Source organism: Tubulanus polymorphus, chromosome 7, assembly GCF_964204645.1.
Source record: "Tubulanus polymorphus chromosome 7, tnTubPoly1.2, whole genome shotgun sequence".
NCBI lineage: Eukaryota > Metazoa > Nemertea > Palaeonemertea > Tubulaniformes > Tubulanidae > Tubulanus > Tubulanus polymorphus.
The window spans coordinates 8936177-8954693 of record NC_134031.1 but is presented as its reverse complement, the minus strand read 5'-3'; the positions used below and the strand labels follow the sequence as shown (position 1 = coordinate 8954693).

General features: G+C 42.2%; 1 protein-coding gene across 1 annotated transcript in view; it reads left to right on the top strand.

The window, feature by feature from the left end:
- Window positions 1-18299, top strand: part of LOC141909048 (endophilin-B1-like) — an 82656-nt gene extending 64357 nt beyond the window's left edge. Inside the window, exon 9 of the mRNA XM_074799380.1 lies at window positions 18233-18299. Within this exon, the coding sequence (XP_074655481.1) occupies window positions 18233-18299 (67 nt within the window). The remainder of the gene's footprint in view (window positions 1-18232) is intronic.
- The last annotated feature ends 218 nt before the right edge of the window (window positions 18300-18517 follow it).

Genomic DNA, 18517 nt, shown 5'->3' with positions numbered 1-18517 from the left:
ATGTGCAGTTTCTTCTTCTAAAGCAGGGATTTGAATTGGGCATACTTAGGGCTAGACCTGCTGATTAGCCCAAATGATAGTATTCTTATTATGAACTTTCGCTTTAGAGAAGTCCATTTTGCAATCGCATATGAAACTTTCTTGCTTTGGTACAAAATAACTTCCGAACAAAGATTAGTTTCTCTTCGGAACTTTCAAAACATTCAATGCAGTAATAAAATCTCTAACCCTATTGAATTTCGTGGGAATCTGTTGCTTATTTATTTGGGTTTCTGCTGCTTCGCAGAAACTGTTTTGTAATTCTCATGAATATTTCTTTTCCACTTTCCAGACAGATCTATTTCATAACATGTATCTCCTCTCAGATTCGATTACTAACAGCTTATATAGCTAAACGTAATTTTCAATTCAGAGAGAAATATAACTCAGCGTCTGATCACATCAAATTTGCATATAGTAATTTATTATGAATCAATATCACGAAAAAGAATTTTACCAGGTCAGAAGAGCAAACAAGAATTTATGTAGGCGTGAACCTAATATCTAAGCTACATTGAATTCTAACATAAAATAGCTCTACGAGCCGTCAAGTGAACAGACCCGGTAGCGCAGCGGTTAACGTACTGGACTGACCTGCAGTAGGGTGCGTGTTCAAAACAGGCGTCCGCCTGCATTTTAACATTCTTTTTGGTTTACCTTTGTCAGCAGTATGAGGTTGGCATTGAGCCAATTCATGTAAAATCGCGGTACGTTGTTTATATGTGAGCATTTTTTTCATTGGTTCTCGGGTTAAACGTCGTATAATCGATGCGATTGAAGACATGGCGAACCTCCGTCGATGACATAGTCAACTTTGTTTAAATTTGATGAAAAACTGTTTTTGGCGGGAAAATTGTTTACACATATCGCCATAGGTATTGTTTCATTTTAATACCCAATGATTGGTGATTGAGATTGAAGTGAAGCGAACGTTCACTACACAAGGCCTCCTCTTGCGCAAGAGTGCTAATAAACATTAGACTGTTGCACACACAAACACACGCTCGCTCATACAGACTACTATATGGTGATGCTGTAGCGCTGCTTGGCGCGTGCACGTTTGGTATGATAACAGGCTGAATAATCGTCGTAGCAGAAGATGAGCGCTGTGTTTTCTGTTGATAGAATTTGTAATGAATTGTAATTTCTTGTGACCTGAAAATACTAAGCAGCCAACTATAGGTATAGGTCGAGGTCTGAATATTGTAGTGGTAAATTCCAGGATTTAAAACGATCTAATACTACGCCCCGGTTTTAGCTTCCGAGGCCATACATTGGAAAAGGTTTCGTTTCCAAGTTTAACAACACTAAATATCACTGATAATTGTTATACATATTTCATCTATATTTCGTATTTCTTTATTGTTTTATTTCTCCATCTTATTACTCATTGTCCTCTGAGACTGTTTGTCTGTGTCAGAATGTGTTAATTGTTGTTTGTCTCACTGTCATGTCACTACTCGTCACCTTTGTTTTTGTATCATTTTCCATGTCTCAACCTGTCTGAATCTGTGTTATATAAATAGCTATGTGTAAAAATAAAGTCAGTTCCAGTTTTGGTATTCCAAACTGATAGTTCGCTCGTTACTCTTTCGCTCTGTTCCGGATTTCCGATGTCGACCATTCTTCGAGAATAGGACAGAATATAGCTTTGCTAAACAAGACTCAACACCCTGTGATATGTGACATCATATGAATTTTATTTGAATATTTTTTCATATTGTGAAAAATATTTTTTTGAAAATATAAAATAGTTTCCCTGCCGCGCCTGCCTGTACCCTACGAAATTTTGGACGTTTGGACGTAGACCATAAACAAATGTTTATCTTTGGTCTTATTTGACTACAAAATAATACTGAAAGAAAGATAAAATACAATATAAACTTCTAGAACTTTGAAGTCACAAATTAATAAGATTTTTCAAGAAATGCCCTTACTCCAAACAACCTCTAGCTTTCAAAGTAAACCACACTTTGCCCAAGGGCAATTTATTTCTAACGGGTTTACTATTTGATTTGTATAGTTTTATGGACAATTTATATAGTTTTCAATAGTGTTGGTCGTATGTTCATTTTGAATATGGATTTCTTATAGCCAGGATTTTTATTGTAAGCGGGGAAATTCTCGACATGGTTGAAATCGTCACAACGTTTTATTCACCAAACAGCGCCCAGCCGCACAATATCATACACTGTTTTGGCTCAATCGAATGTGTCTGTATGTCTTTCAGCTTCGTTAATGGTTTCGTAATCCGTAAATGCATTATAACTTCGGCCAGTTATCGCTGGTCGGTCTACAAATCTTCATACTTATTGACAATTTGTGACCAAAAGTTGATTTAAGCTTGACCATCATTGTTTTTTTTTGGTATGGATTTAGTCCTTAAAATCTAGTATCAACAGCGGCCCAGGACCAGAATAAATTTAATTTTTAATAAGATTAAGATTGATTTTAATAAGATTAAGATTGAGTTCTTAATAGCACAAATCATGATCTTTAGTGATGTGATCTATCAAAATGCTTCACAAATGCATGTTGCAATCAATTAACATTCATTGAGTACACGTGGTTTAGTTCAGTTTCAGCTGTATCACATCAAAGACATGGTATAAGTACATATACACATAAGTGCCATGCCAACGGGTACGATTATAGAACGATAACCACACTCAAACGTGGTGAATGGATTATAAGATAAAAAAAACCCACTATCTACAAATTAAAAGAATTTTAAAATCTAGAAATTTATTTACTCGAACAATCTAAAATATATAAAATACACGTCATTTCGATCTCATCCTAGAGATCTGACACTGTTTGGATCTACTACGATTTAGGATGTGTATGTATTTTATCGATGGGTTGCACACACGCGCGCGGCAACAGTAACAATGGTAATTGTCTGTTCCGCTTAAGTGCTGTCTCCATGATATATACCAATATTACTATTAAAAATTTTTTGCCCCCTAACTATGGAGGTCAGAGGTTCTTCAAGTTTCCAATATGAATGACAGGTAGCGAATATGATTTAAACAGCACTTTTAGTATGAATGTAGCTATTCAACTTACAGGGATGAGAATTCACCGCGGATCCGCGGTTTACCGCATTGAACAATATCATTTTTCTGAATAGTCCAAAAATGATGTAAAAGTATAGGGGGATGATGATGGTCTCACTCGGCTGGTTGCCGCGCACGTACGTGGCGAACACCTTTAGATATAATAGATTGTGTGATGATCTTTAGTGTGCATTCATCTGCGCATTTTAACTACAATAATTCAGGGCTCGGCCGGTAATGCATGAGATGCTAATTGTCATCGAATGAGGATGTGCCACATTGGAAAATAGCCATTACCTTCAAATATGATAGTCGTTCATGGGTTCAAAATCGCTCTAAGTGCTAAAAAAACGCTTTTAATTTCTAAAATTTTCTTGCCCCCAAAATTTTCTTGACGGCCACGCTAATAACCGCGGATTTTAAAGGTCGGCGTTCTCATCTCTGAACTTATGAATGTGAATGTGTTATTTTCACAATTAGCCCACTTGAGGCTTTATGTCCTAGCTGGCTATTGCGTTCACTTTCATCAGTCACGTGTATATGGAATCCAGATATTTTTGGAAGTTTTGTGGATGCTTCAACATCTTGATATTTGACTTTTAGCTATGTTTCTACCCTCGACATATCTTAAGCCTAAAAACTGGCCCATTGAGAATCACGGCTGACTGGTGGCCATTTTTGTTAGCTGAAATCAGCACTTTTTACACAGTTTTGCCCCTCGGCCGTGGGACGCGAGGGGAGGGGTATTGTCGCCTGAGTCCATCAGTCCAGCTGGGCAGTTGGGTGGGCGGCATGCAGATGTTGTTCCCGCTCTACGTGCTTATCTTTTTGGTTGATTTTCTTGTAACTTGGTATGTTTGTTTTAGGTGTGAGGAGGATGAGCCCTATTGTTTTTGACATATGTAGGTCATCCAAGATGGCCACCACAGTCATTTTGATGTGTAAGATAGCCATTTTGATGTTTGTTCCCGCTCTACAGTCTACAATTTTTTACCAATTTTTAGCTCTCGAGGAATGAGAGAGCTATTAGTGGCATGTCGGCATCATGGTGTATATGTTTACCGCGAACCGAAGCACACCAGTTTTACAGTCATTGAATTAATAAACGATCCGATAAATGGGGTTAAATACGCTGCAAAAATAGTTCCGGGAACTTTGTATTCAAGATTATTTCACATTAGTGTAGCGTTTCGTAGTTAGAATACATTAAGAATTTAGCATGTTTCTTCATCCACATAGTACCTGAAAATACTCACCGGGCGAGTGTGTGCACTCACTCGCACCAGAGTCGATCATAGCGGTAGCGTGATCCTCTTATATGTCCTCAGAGTGTATATATGTAAAGGTGTACTTATGTAATAGATGTATGTAAAATGGCGCCGCTACAAAGGGTCCGCCTGTGTCACGTAAACAACGGGAAAGATGTTTATGAAGGGGTCTACGACCACCACAGGAAGTTATGTTTGTGTGTAGAATAATAAATGACTCTCAGGCTTAACTCGACCTAGCACACGAGTAAGCAATTCCCGCAACCCCGGGTGTAGATTGCTGATAGATCCAGGAACGTAACGACTGGGTCGATTCGAAAACTATCCTCCGGGAACTAAGGATCGGGCCCAACCCTATGTTAGAACCTACAGATAGCGATGCGCACCCTTCTGTTCACCCAATAACATACGACCTCGTAGTTATACATGAACCCGAATCGACCGTATCACACACCACGTCACCCACCCCCGACGTGGAATTTCCTCGCTTGAGCCTAAATTGGATAGCGGAATAAACAGAAACCGCCCGTCACCCGAACGGGATTGCACTACGTTCCGCTGGACTCTACCATTTCCGAGAGTAAGCCTCTATACAGACCATGGACGCTCCGACCAACTCCACGGTTTTACTACCCAACATCTATTACTAAATCGTTAATACCATTACGTGCTGCGACAGCAGCTTTTATTCGTCTATCAGAAACCGACATACGTCATGCTCAAATACAAGACAGGTTCATACTCCACAAATGCTTACATACTTACAAAGGGAAAAGATAATGCGATTGACACATGCTGTTACGCTTCAAACTTATACAACGAACATATAGACCGCGAACATTATACCTATATAAAATTTATTGAAACTTAAAGATACGCGCCTGAAAGCTGGTCTTAAGGACCTATATCACACATACATGAAGGCAGAATAATAGTTTGATAAAGCTATAAGCACAAGTAATGGTCAAACCCGTCTCTATATACTTAAGTATAAACGGGGAGAAACGCAAGAACCCAAGGCCTGGTATCAAGAATCCATACCTAATACATAAGTATTGACGGATTATATATAGTTCAACGATCCTAAGGACAAACGAGAAACACAGGGCCCGTCAATAATACATAAGTATGGACGGTAAACGTAATGCCCAATGGCTTATGGCCATAGGTGAGGAAATCGTACTATGATTTTGCCGTAGCTTAATGCTTAACAAAGAGTAATACTCAAGACTAGTAACGTATTTACAGTAAGGGGGATTCTGTGGGCCTAAGGCCCTTAATTTCTAACTCAGAAAGAAGGAACAGAGACGAACGGGTACAAGACCCGAAACGCCGCCAGGCGGCGCTGTCCCGGACCGACTTACATCTTAAAGACGTTCTCCGAGTAACTAACTGAAAGAGAAAAACTGCGCGCCTTATATTCTGATATTGCCGACTCCGATGTGTTGCATCTTCACTCCGCGTCGCTTCACTGGTCGCTCAACAATGGCCGCCCCGTCGGATGTGCTTCCTAGGATTCTTCCGAGCCGCTTTGCTGCTGAACTACGTTGTCTTCTTATCGAAGTAATATACCATTAAAAAGGTTGGAACTTGTACTTTCCGATGATATGAAATTCGTGTCAGATAGTTCGGTCGTAAAGACAAGTGAGGTCCCGAAAGGCTGTCGTCATGCGTGACCGCGTTCGAGATCGCAGGTTTAACCGTCGAATACTCATAAGCTTTAAGGCACGAAGGTGCCGAAATCATCTTCTAGATTTGTAATAATGATAATTATCTAAGAACTTAATTTATGTGACTAAATACTAAGGTGATATGTTATGGTGACAGTAACAAGACGTCATCGTAGAAACTTTAACTCTCCCGCTTATCGAGCGGATCATGTGGCCGGACCGGAAGTAAACAAACCGGCGAAATCGGTTCATCTACCAAACTACAACTCGTGTCGCCTAAAAAAACGATGACATTAGTAGATGCTTTCACCGAGTCAAGACTTTATAATCCTCTTTCAAACGGTATCGTACATGATGACTTTCGATAATTATTTAGTGTGTAAAAGGCGAGATAAATACAGCGGCGGTACTATTTACCACCGGGAACAATTTCGGGACTAAGGAGCCGCGGGTTATCGCCGGAGTTGAGGTAAGGGGAAATGTATCTTCTGCACGGTCGTTGATAACTAAGGGGATAGAGGTATCTGTCTTGAGAAATGAAATTTTGTTACACACCCCCCTGCCAGACCGAACAAGGTCGAACAATATAGCAACAAAATTTTCTCAAGGGGAGGTGATCAACAGATTTCCAAATTGAGTCGAACGTTGAAGACGGATAATACCTCGGAAGAAGAATAAGGAATTACTATTATTTTGTCAAATTCAGCGTTTATTTATTGGTTACAACAAATGTTTGTTCTGTGCGAGGTATACGCGGCATTGCGCACAGTCAACCGCATCCCCGGCGTAGCCGAGATACTTCACACCCAGGTGTTCGTGCAATAGCACATACTCTCTATTGGCGGGGGCGTCCGTCTGTGTTGAAGCATCCCGTCTCGTTGCGTTTGGTGAAAGGACGATTGGCTCTTTAGGCGGGAAACGAGGAGGTAAAACGGGGACCCGCTTCCGTTTTTTTACTGTGATAAGTTTCGGCGCTGGTTCGCCTCCCGCTCCAGCCTCGGTGACCTGTGACAAGATGAGATCCAATTTACTGGTAGAGGGAGTGGCTCTAACGGGTGCCTCGATCGCCGAGCTATTATGGTACTTCATCATGTGTGACTCGATAGCAGAGGCGGGGAAAACCCCTTCACATACTTTACACGTAGGCCTGCGAAGACAAAAGAAAGGGTTAAGAGTTAAGTACACGAATATCGAACGGGACGGTGTACGACCCTTCCACTACGAGTTTTCGTTGCTACATGAGGATTAGCAGTGTCAATCGCACGAGGGACTGAAGGGGAAATGACCTCATCCGGACAAGGATGGATTTTGAGACGATCGAAGTGAACCACTTTCTCAGAGGCATTAGGCAACCGGATACGATAAGTTACGCCATTAAGGACTTGGACGATAGTACAAGGACCAACCCAATGCTTCCAAAGTTTCGGAGATTTACCGAGAGGCACGGCGGGTTGATGTAACCAAACTAACTGATCGACACGAAAAGGGTGTCCTCGAGCCTTTTTGTCATACTGGTTTTTCATGAAGACTATACGTCGACCTAAGGAGTTCCGATTGCGGTCATAAGCGGTGGAAATACGCTCGCGGAGTTCACGGGCATAAGAAGTTTGTTCTTGTGCAAGAGACAACGATCTTCCGGATAAAAGATCCAAAGGCGCAGGGAGCTCACGACCCAACATAAGAAAGTTAGGAGTGAAACCAGTAGCATCGTGCCTGGAGGCTCGATAAGCCATAGTTACGAACGGAAGCTGCAGATCCCAATCATCTTGACTTTCTTCAATTACTAGAGAAAGCTCCGATACTAATGTGCGATGGAATGGCTCGACGAGACCGTCGGATTGCGGGTGATAAGGACTAGTACGGGTTTGCCTTATGCGGAGGAGTTCGCATACCTCCTTCATGATTTTAGACAAGAAGTTGCTACCCTGATCGGAATGTAATTGATCAGGTATTCCAAAACGGGGGAAGAATTCACGGGTAAGAATTTCGGCTATCGTGACAGCTTCCTTGTTGGCGATAGGATATGCCTCCACCCACTTAGTGAAGTAGTCAGCTACGACAAGTATGGCGATATTACCACGGCTAGTTCTAGGGAAATTACCAACGATGTCCATGGCAACTTTTTGCATAGGGAACCCAACTACCGAGGACTGTAGAGGACCGTGATTTGGCCGAGTAGGACTTTTCCGGGAGAGACACAACTCACAATTTCTGCACCAAACGGCGACATCGCTCTTTATATCGTACCAAAAGTACCTGCCGTGTATTGCGGTCAATGTGCGCTTGACGCCAAAGTGCCCACGAACAAGGTGGCCGTGAAAATGTTCGAGCACCTCCTGTCGAAACTGCTTCGGTAAAAGTAGGATAGTCGAATCGGAGAGACCTTCCCTGTGCTTAATGATGTGAAGCAAACCATCCACGAAACGGAGGTTCTCCCAACGGGTAGAATAGAAACGGTCAAACGGGCCCTTAGAAGCAGACTCTTCGTGAGTAGGGCGGACCTTATCTTTCAACTTGCGAAGTATCCATCGGAACTCCGGGTCACAGCGCTGAGCGGACGCTAACTCTTTTTTTGACCAATGCGGAAGTAGAGAGAAACCTATCGTGGTAGTGACACTGCCGATAGTATTAACGCCTACATCGTCAGAGGGTGCGGGCGATCTACTCTTATGCTCAATCCTACGACACTGCGAACAGTTCTGACGTGATAACGCGTCGGCATTTCCGTGGTTTCGCCCGGGGCGGTGAAGGAGTTCATAATCGTACGTGCTAAGGACGGCTATCCACCGAGCTACTTGGCCTTCGGGTTCTTTAAAGGAGGTAAGCCACCTAAGGGATCCGTGGTCAGTTCGCAAAGTAAAGCGAGTACCCCATAGATAATGTCGAAAATATTTGACAAACGTGACAACGGCTAATAATTCTCTCCTGGTTACGCAATAATTGCGTTGTTCTTTAGACAACGAACGACTGGCATAAGCTATGACTCTTTCACTACCAGCGTGTACCTGAGAAAGAACACCACCGATGCCCGTATCACTTGCATCAGTGTCAAGGATAAAAGGAATTCTCAGATCAGGATAGGCTAGTACAGGGGATGTAGTGAGCAGCGACTTCAAAGTTTCAAACGCTCGTTGACACTCAGCAGTCCAAAGGAACTCTCTACCCTTCTCGGTGAGACGATGGAGGGGTTTAGCTACGGCTGCAAAGTTCGGACAGAAAGACCTGTAATACGATGCGAGACCCATGAAAGAGCGGACTCCTGTGACTGTACGTGGAATAGGCCACTCGCTCACTGCTCTCAATTTTTCGGGATCGCAAGAAACGCCAGCTTCGGAGACGATATGGCCTAAGTATTGGACCGACGCTCGAAAGAAATGACACTTCTTAGGCTTTAACTTTAACCCAGACAAGCGGAAGCGCTCAAATACCCGTCCAAGGTTTTCTAACGTGGCATCAAGGGACGAGCCAAAAACTATCACGTCGTCTAGATAAACCAGACAGATTTCGTATTGCAACGAGGATAGGACGTTCTCCATAAGGCGTTCGAACGTGGCGCTTGCGTTACATAGGCCGAAAGGCATTTTCTTAAACTGATACAAGCCATTTCTCATCACGAACGCCGATTTTTCCTTCGCATCTTCGTCGAGCTCGACCTGCCAATAACCACTAGCTAAATCCATAACACAGAAATACTTGGCACCGTGGAGGGATCTCAGAGAATCGTCAATGCGAGGAAGGGGATACGCGTCTTTTAGCGTGACTTCATTTAATCTTCGGTAATCTATACAGAAACGGGTACTGCCGTCTTTCTTGGTAACTAAGACGACGGGACTTGCCCAAGGACTGGTGGATGGCTCTATGACCCCTTTTTCGAGCATTTCTTTAACTTGACGATCAGCCTCGTCTTGTTTTACCTGGGGCAGACGACGGGGTCGCTGTCTAACGGGACGAGCATTACCAACGTCGATAGTATGCTTTATACCCTTAGCGGTACCAAGATCCATATCGTATTGGACGAATATGTCCGAATAATTTGAAATCAACTCGCGAATCTTCGCAGCGTCTTTATCATTGAATCCTTCAGAACTGCGTTCAATTAGATCTGTAAGGTAATCAGGGGTGTTGCAATTGATATGATTAACTGAATGCGAATCTGAAGAGTCAGGTACGTCTTCGTCTGACGGAGCGTCATCGAGACTCGCAATTGAGACCATGGAAGCAATAGAACAACCCTGGGGGACGGTGACTGGATGGTCCGTTGAGTTGAACACTCGAACGGGAATTGCATGAGTTTCGGTATCCACAAGGCAGCGGGCAACCATCAGACCGTCAGTGATATTACTAGAAATGCGAGGTTCGACTAATGCCCACTTGCTATAGGCTTCGATATCCATAGCCACGCCCGCGATTAACGCTTCCGAAGGGGGCCTATAACTACTCTCTGACAAGAGGAAACAATATTGAGACAAGCTCCGTTACTGGGAGATTTTGCATGAAGTTGCTCATTGCCACATATGAGGGTCCGGCGTTTAGGAAAGATCTGACAGTCAAAGAAGGATAGGAAATCCATGCCTAAAATGACATCTTCACTGATATCTGCGACCACGAATTTCCAATGTACAGGTTTTTGGAACAGCTTTACTTCAACATTCGTGTGGCCTAACGAGCGAATGGGAGTTTTATTAGCTGTTAGGAGGTTTAATGAAGTATCCGACAAGGGGGGCGAAGACGTATGTTCACCCAGCCGGTAATAGCAGTTATGATTTAGGATAGACACTGATGCTCCAGTGTCCACAAGGCAATTGAGTTTAACACCTTCGACTATTATAGGAAGTCTCAAAGAATCTTTTACTATGGGTTTCTCTGTCTCGTGCATTTGTGTAGTGGGAGATAAGTCAGCAGCAGGGCTTACTCCCGCTTGACCCGCTGACGGAAGTTTCCCGACCTATCAGGACAATTACGTCTGAAATGGCCCATCCGATCGCAATTAAAACAACGAACGGTAGAAAGATCACGAGGTCCAGCATTGGGTATGGAAAGCTTGGATACAGCCTTGGTCAAATCAGCTACTTGCCCCCGTAGCTGGTCTAACTCCGTAGACTCATTTTCCCTGCCGGTTACGTTCTTAACAAATACCCTTCCCCCAGTTAATCGTTCTTGCTCCAACTTAGCATATCCCTCAAGCTCCACTGCAAGAATAATGAGCTCATCTAAGGACTGACATTTGCTCATGAAGAGCTTCATTCTAAGATCACTATCATCCAATGCATCAAGAAAGTGTGTCCGCAAAAGTCGGTCACGTTGCAACATATCCATACCTGGATATGCACGGTTAGAAAGGGTTATAAGTGCCTGGCCGAGCTCACGAAGGGACTCGTTCCTACGACGTTTACGATTACGTATTTCAGCCAGATAGAGCTCCGATTGATTGCTAGCTCCGAATCTGTTATGCAAAGCCTGTACAAGACGCGAAAAATCCCTCTGGTCGGAGAAAGGTAAGGAACAAGCCAGCTGACGAGCCGCGCCCTTAAGATGAGTGAAAAGCATAGCCGCCTTCATAGAATCGTTCCATTGATTCACCTCGGATGCGGTAATGAAAACCTGGAGGTAGTCCTCCCATACACCTTCACCAGAATATGACTCGGGCTCTACCGCACGGAACTGAGGCCGACCAAGAGAGAAAGAATCACGATCCTGCCGACTAAACGACGTAGAGGCATTATCTCCACCGTCGCTATTAGAAGGGAAAGAATGCAAGGGGGACTGCAAAGGGAATGATACCGGGATATTCGTATTATCCCCGGTATCAAAATGCACGGACAGGGGACTATTATTGCTCCGACCACGGTCGGTACTGCCGACCCCAAGGCTATCGCCGGGTAGAGAAAGTTCGCCGTCACGCATTGCAGCATCGTGACTTCTACTTCGGGACACTGCCGGTGTCCTCTTCAGACCTCGCGTATTAGGACGTTTAGACGCTTCACTAGCCATCACAGCAACGGAATTCTGATACAAGAAAAATCAAACCATTAGATAATGCAAAGGAATGACAGACTCACTACCTTAGGGAAGGGACTGTAAACGATAAAAGGAGTATGTAAGCATGAGTAACCTAAACGTACTGAGCATGACCATTTACAACACTGGTAGTTCTGATGTAGATGGCACATTTATTATCCCACCGCTGCCACCAATTTTGTAGCGTTTCGTAGTTAGAATACATTAAGAATTTAGCATGTTTCTTCATCCACATAGTACCTGAAAATACTCACCGGGCGAGTGTGTGCACTCACTCGCACCAGAGTCGATCATAGCGGTAGCGTGATCCTCTTATATGTCCTCAGAGTGTATATATGTAAATGTGTACTTATGTAATAGATGTATGTAAAATGGCGCCGCTACAAAGGGTCCGCCTGTGTCACGTAAACAACGGGAAAGATGTTTATGAAGGGGTCTACGACCACCACAGGAAGTTATGTTTGTGTGTAGAATAATAAATGACTCTCAGGCTTAACTCGACCTAGCACACGAGTAAGCAATTCCCGCAACCCCGGGTGTAGATTGCTGATAGATCCAGGAACGTAACGACTGGGTCGATTCGAAAACTATCCTCCGGGAACTAAGGATCGGGCCCAACCCTATGTTAGAACCTACAGATAGCGATGCGCACCCTTCTGTTCACCCAATAACATACGACCTCGTAGTTATACATGAACCCGAATCGACCGTATCACACACCACGTCACCCACCCCCGACGTGGAATTTCCTCGCTTGAGCCTAAATTGGATAGCGGAATAAACAGAAACCGCCCGTCACCCGAACGGGATTGCACTACGTTCCGCTGGACTCTACCATTTCCGAGAGTAAGCCTCTATACAGACCATGGACGCTCCGACCAACTCCACGGTTTTACTACCCAACATCTATTACTAAATCGTTAATACCATTACGTGCTGCGACAGCAGCTTTTATTCGTCTATCAGAAACCGACATACGTCATGCTCAAATACAAGACAGGTTCATACTCCACAAATGCTTACATACTTACAAAGGGAAAAGATAATGCGATTGACACATGCTGTTACGCTTCAAACTTATACAACGAACATATAGACCGCGAACATTATACCTATATAAAATTTATTGAAACTTAAAGATACGCAGCTTGAAAGCTGGTCTTAAGGACCTATATCACACATACATGAAGGCAGAATAATAGTTTGATAAAGCTATAAGCACAAGTAATGGTCAAACCCGTCTCTATATACTTAAGTATAAACGGGGAGAAACGCAAGAACCCAAGGCCTGGTATCAAGAATCCATACCTAATACATAAGTATTGACGGATTATATATAGTTCAACGATCCTAAGGACAAACGAGAAACACAGGGCCCGTCAATAATACATAAGTATGGACGGTAAACGTAATGCCCAATGGCTTATGGCCATAGGTGAGGAAATCGTACTATGATTTTGCCGTAGCTTAATGCTTAACAAAGAGTAATACTCAAGACTAGTAACGTATTTACAGTAAGGGGGATTCTGTGGGCCTAAGGCCCTTAATTTCTAACTCAGAAAGAAGGAACAGAGACGAACGGGTACAAGACCCGAAACGCCGCCAAGCGGCGCTGTCCCGGACCGACTTACATCTTAAAGACGTTCTCCGAGTAACTAACTGAAAGAGAAAAACTGCGCGCCTTATATTCTGATATTGCCGACTCCGATGTGTTGCATCTTCACTCCGCGTCGCTTCACTGGTCGCTCAACAATGGCCGCCCCGTCGGATGTGCTTCCTAGGATTCTTCCGAGCCGCTTTGCTGCTGAACTACGTTGTCTTCTTATCGAAGTAATATACCATTAAAAAGGTTGGAACTTGTACTTTCCGATGATATGAAATTCGTGTCAGATAGTTCGGTCGTAAAGACAAGTGAGGTCCCGAAAGGCTGTCGTCATGCGTGACCGCGTTCGAGATCGCAGGTTTAACCGTCGAATACTCATAAGCTTTAAGGCACGAAGGTGCCGAAATCATCTTCTAGATTTGTAATAATGATAATTATCTAAGAACTTAATTTATGTGACTAAATACTAAGGTGATATGTTATGGTGACAGTAACAAGACGTCATCGTAGAAACTTTAACTCTCCCGCTTATCGAGCGGATCATGTGGCCGGACCGGAAGTAAACAAACCGGCGAAATCGGTTCATCTACCAAACTACAACTCGTGTCGCCTAAAAAAACGATGACATTAGTAGATGCTTTCACCGAGTCAAGACTTTATAATCCTCTTTCAAACGGTATCGTACATGATGACTTTCGATAATTATTTAGTGTGTAAAAGGCGAGATAAATACAGCGGCGGTACTATTTACCACCGGGAACAATTTCGGGACTAAGGAGCCGCGGGTTATCGCCGGAGTTGAGGTAAGGGGAAATGTATCTTCTGCACGGTCGCTGATAACCAAGGGGATTGAGGTATCTGTCTTGAGAAATGAAATTTTGTTACACAAGCAAAAATGCCCATCCTCGATGGGTTAAAAAATTATGGGCGGCTCCCTAAATGTTAGCCTAATAAATCCCTATTGACTTTAACAATTAAATCTCATCAAGCAATGTCACGACATATCCCTCAATTCCTCGATCTATAACAGTAGATATTTTTGCAATTTGTTCACCCAGCACTGAGAGTGACATGCCCCTCAAGCGACATTTTCTCCCCAAAGCCTGAAGAATGTCTAGGCCTTTATCGACATGCCCCTCTATTCCTGGATCCTTACTATGCCTTACAATAAATATTTGTTTAGAAATTTGTTCACCCTGTACTGAGAGTCGGAGTGGCTGGTTGGCAGTGCTCTGTATAGGGATACAAATGTCTCAGTGAAATTCTGTTATTGTGATAATCTCATCTGGTGCAAATTGGGTCAAACACTGCAGTAACAGATAACACAGTACATGCTTGTACACACCATCAAACTGCCGACTTCTGGAATCTACTGGGATTTTGGGGATTTAAATTTGGGGGAAATTACACTCTGGTTCCAAATAAAATTTTTATCTTTACTATGAGAATCTATTCCTCTGTGTACATGCCAAGTTTCATGACCGAACAATGAATAGATTTCGCGCAAACTGGTTACGAAGAATGACAGTTTTTCCTTTATAGCATAGATTATATTGGGATGAATGGTGATAGAGGTTAATCACAATAATATTAAAAAGATTTTTGAATTATATTTTAGCAATGATTCATCCAGATAAATTTATTTTACAAGGTGAATAATTATGCGGAAGACTACATCACTTGGTGTGAACAGGCACCTTGCACCAAGGGTCAGTAGCAGTCTTAAATTCCAGTTGGCGCCTAGCCATGTCACATGTTAGCGCGCGTGAGGCCAGCAGATAGTGTCTGACACTGGCACACGCTACAGTGACAGCATATGCTCATACTATCGGTCCAATAATTATTAAAAAGTCTTTGAAAGTGATACACATTGGTCATGAAAAGTCTTGGGAAGGCCGTTATATCTGTCGATCTTTTTGAACTATAACCGACTCTATTAGGCCATATCTCACTCTAGAATTAACAATGTAATATGCAGGGATGAAAAAATTCCGACAATAGACGAATTTCCGACCTTTTCTAACATATTCTTTATTTCCGAGATCAGTGTTAATCGCCCCGATCGCTTTAATCACCTCAATCGCTGGCGTCACATCGGAGCGCTCCGTAGTTAGGAGTGCTCCTTAAGACAGTTTTCAGCGGTAGTTAGCACAACTGTTGAGTCGGAGAAACTGATATGACGTCTTATCAAAAAGCGGCTTTTATTCAGGCCCAAACTAATGACATTTTGACCAAAAGAAAGTAAGTTTTTTGGCTAAAAGTTGCTGATTTTTGTTCCCCAAAAAATTCTTTTTTTTAGATATTTCTGACTTTTTCAATATGGGCCGTTTTCATCCCTCAATATGTTTTCATTAATATTTCAAAAACTGGACCTCGAGAGCATAGGACCTTTGGACCTCTCGTCTATTTACTTGATATGTGGTTTAATGATAGATGGAGGATGTGCCCTATTATTGATTTTGACATATACAGGTTATCCAAGATGGCCGCCACAGTCTTTTTGGTGTGTGAAATAGCAACTTTGGAGTTTGTTCCCATTCTGCAGTCTAATGTTTCCGACCAATTTCCTTTATCAAGGTTCAACTATATTCATAATGTTACCTACGGATATTCTACGACCGAGGTCATTGGTCACCGGGGGACGTTGAATAGCCAAGTAACTTCGTATTTTCATATTGTATTGGTGTACACGGATATTTTGATACCACAATCAGTTGCAAAATTGTAACGTGATATATTTTCTACGTGACGAGTTTCAAGGTTATTGGTTTCATTATATTTTTACATGGGGGCAGTGAATATTGAAATTATATGATTGTTGAACATTTCAAGCCACTTCCCAAGTGGGTGCAGTGTCCCTGGGCCCCTAGTTTTTTCAAATCTATTCTTATATTATATATGTTGCTTGAGTTTCCTTCAGTTTTTGTTCTTCACTTTCATCATATACACAGTCAATCTAAATTATTATTAGCTCTTGAGGCACTATATGCATCATGTCGTGTAGGTTTACCATGAACTGGGCACTTTGGACTTATATCCCAGTAGGCTATTGCGTTCACTTTTGTGTCCTACTTCCGTTTGTCTGTAGACAAAATCTAGTTTTCTTCAATACGCTTTCTTGTGATATTTGGTTTATAGATGAATCTACCTTAGACACATCTGTTGCCCAAAAACTTGCCCGGTCAGAATCAAGATGGCGGGCTGGCAGCCATTGTTGTTCAGCAGAATCAGCACTTGAATACACATTTTTAGGATCTTGGCTCTCTGTTAGCTCTTGGTGGTACAATGCTGATATTTTGTCAGTAGGAGGGAAATGGGTGTTGGAATGGGATACCGGCAAGGCTGCTGAGGGAAGTAAGTATTCTGCAATAATCCATAAGGATTGCTAGTGGCACTGGGTTTTCAGTGAAATCAATACCATACACTGAGTGAGAAACGGAATCTTATCCGATGACTTGTTTGATATTTTTCGGATTATGGAGCCTAAAGATCAAGTTCAAATTTTATTGAAAATGAACTGATTTTCACTACGAAAACAGGTGTACAATTATTTCGAAAACTGATGTGCAGTATGTCATATTGATAACATTCTTTGAGATAATGTTAATTTATTTATTGATTAATGGCCCAGTGTTTTGTTGCACCATCTGGTGTTGCCATTATCCCATTAATGTCGAAAGTCCTTGACCTTTGTTTCTCAATGATGATGACGATGCCCTTCAACATCCAAATTCAATGGATATAGTATAAACATTCACCTGATGAAGCTTCTATTCATGAGTAGCGAAAGCATCAAATAAATAGTTAACCTATATAGTACTTCTCGTCTCGTTATTCATTCTAAACCTGGTCAACACGGCTACGCTACGAATCTTCAGTATAAGTATTGTCTAGATTGTTCGGCAGAGTCATATGATCAAATATGCTAATAGCATCTAATACCCCTAATTAATCTTTAAACCTATTGTCTAGATTGGCTATGGTAGCAGCTTGTATGTAGTGAACAAATTTGATATTTGACGTTCAGTTTGATCAGACAATATTCCATTTCTAGAAGACTTAACTTACGGGTACTTGCCAAGTCAGTTTTTAGCTCTATTCAATAGGACATTCCACGCTCTCTATTTTTTCTTTAACATGTGTTATAGCTGGTTTAAGCATGCTGAAATTTATTTCACCAGCCTGGAATATCCTACTGAGATATCCTACTGAGGGCTGTCAATACCAGAACAATCTTAAACATCAAATAGAGAATTCCTAGCGTTTTGATTTGGCTAAGCTGTTGTACCAATCCTATCGCCACAGCGTCATTCCTATATTCCTTTTCCAAGCGTAAGGCTTGTAGGCTGCATAACTACCAATGGCAGAGACAAGGCCTGCTTCAACCAATAGCCAACGTGTTCGAGATGCTTTCATGATTTTAGATCCAACTTTTCGGCAATGTGACTCATTTATTCCTATGTTCTCAAGTTTAGATTTAGCTTATACGAGAAAAAGAGATGTCCTCCTAGGGCTATACTCAAAAAACTTCCACATGTTTGTCAATAACTGAACCATATTATTAATTTGTTGCAGTGCCTTGTCTGTGTCTGTACAGGACAAAGCCAATCTATGGCAAATGCAGAGTATGTTCAAAAGATGAGGGTTTATTATGGATTTTCGCTTTAGCGAAGTCCATTTTGTTATCACATATGAAACTTTCTTGCTTTGGTTTCAAAATTACTTCAAAACGAGGCTAAGTTTCTCTTTAGAACTTTTAAAACATTCAATGCAGTAATAAAAGTTCTAACCCTATTGAATTTCATCGGAATCTGTTGCTTATTTATCAATTTAGTTATTCGTTGTTGGAACTATATTTCG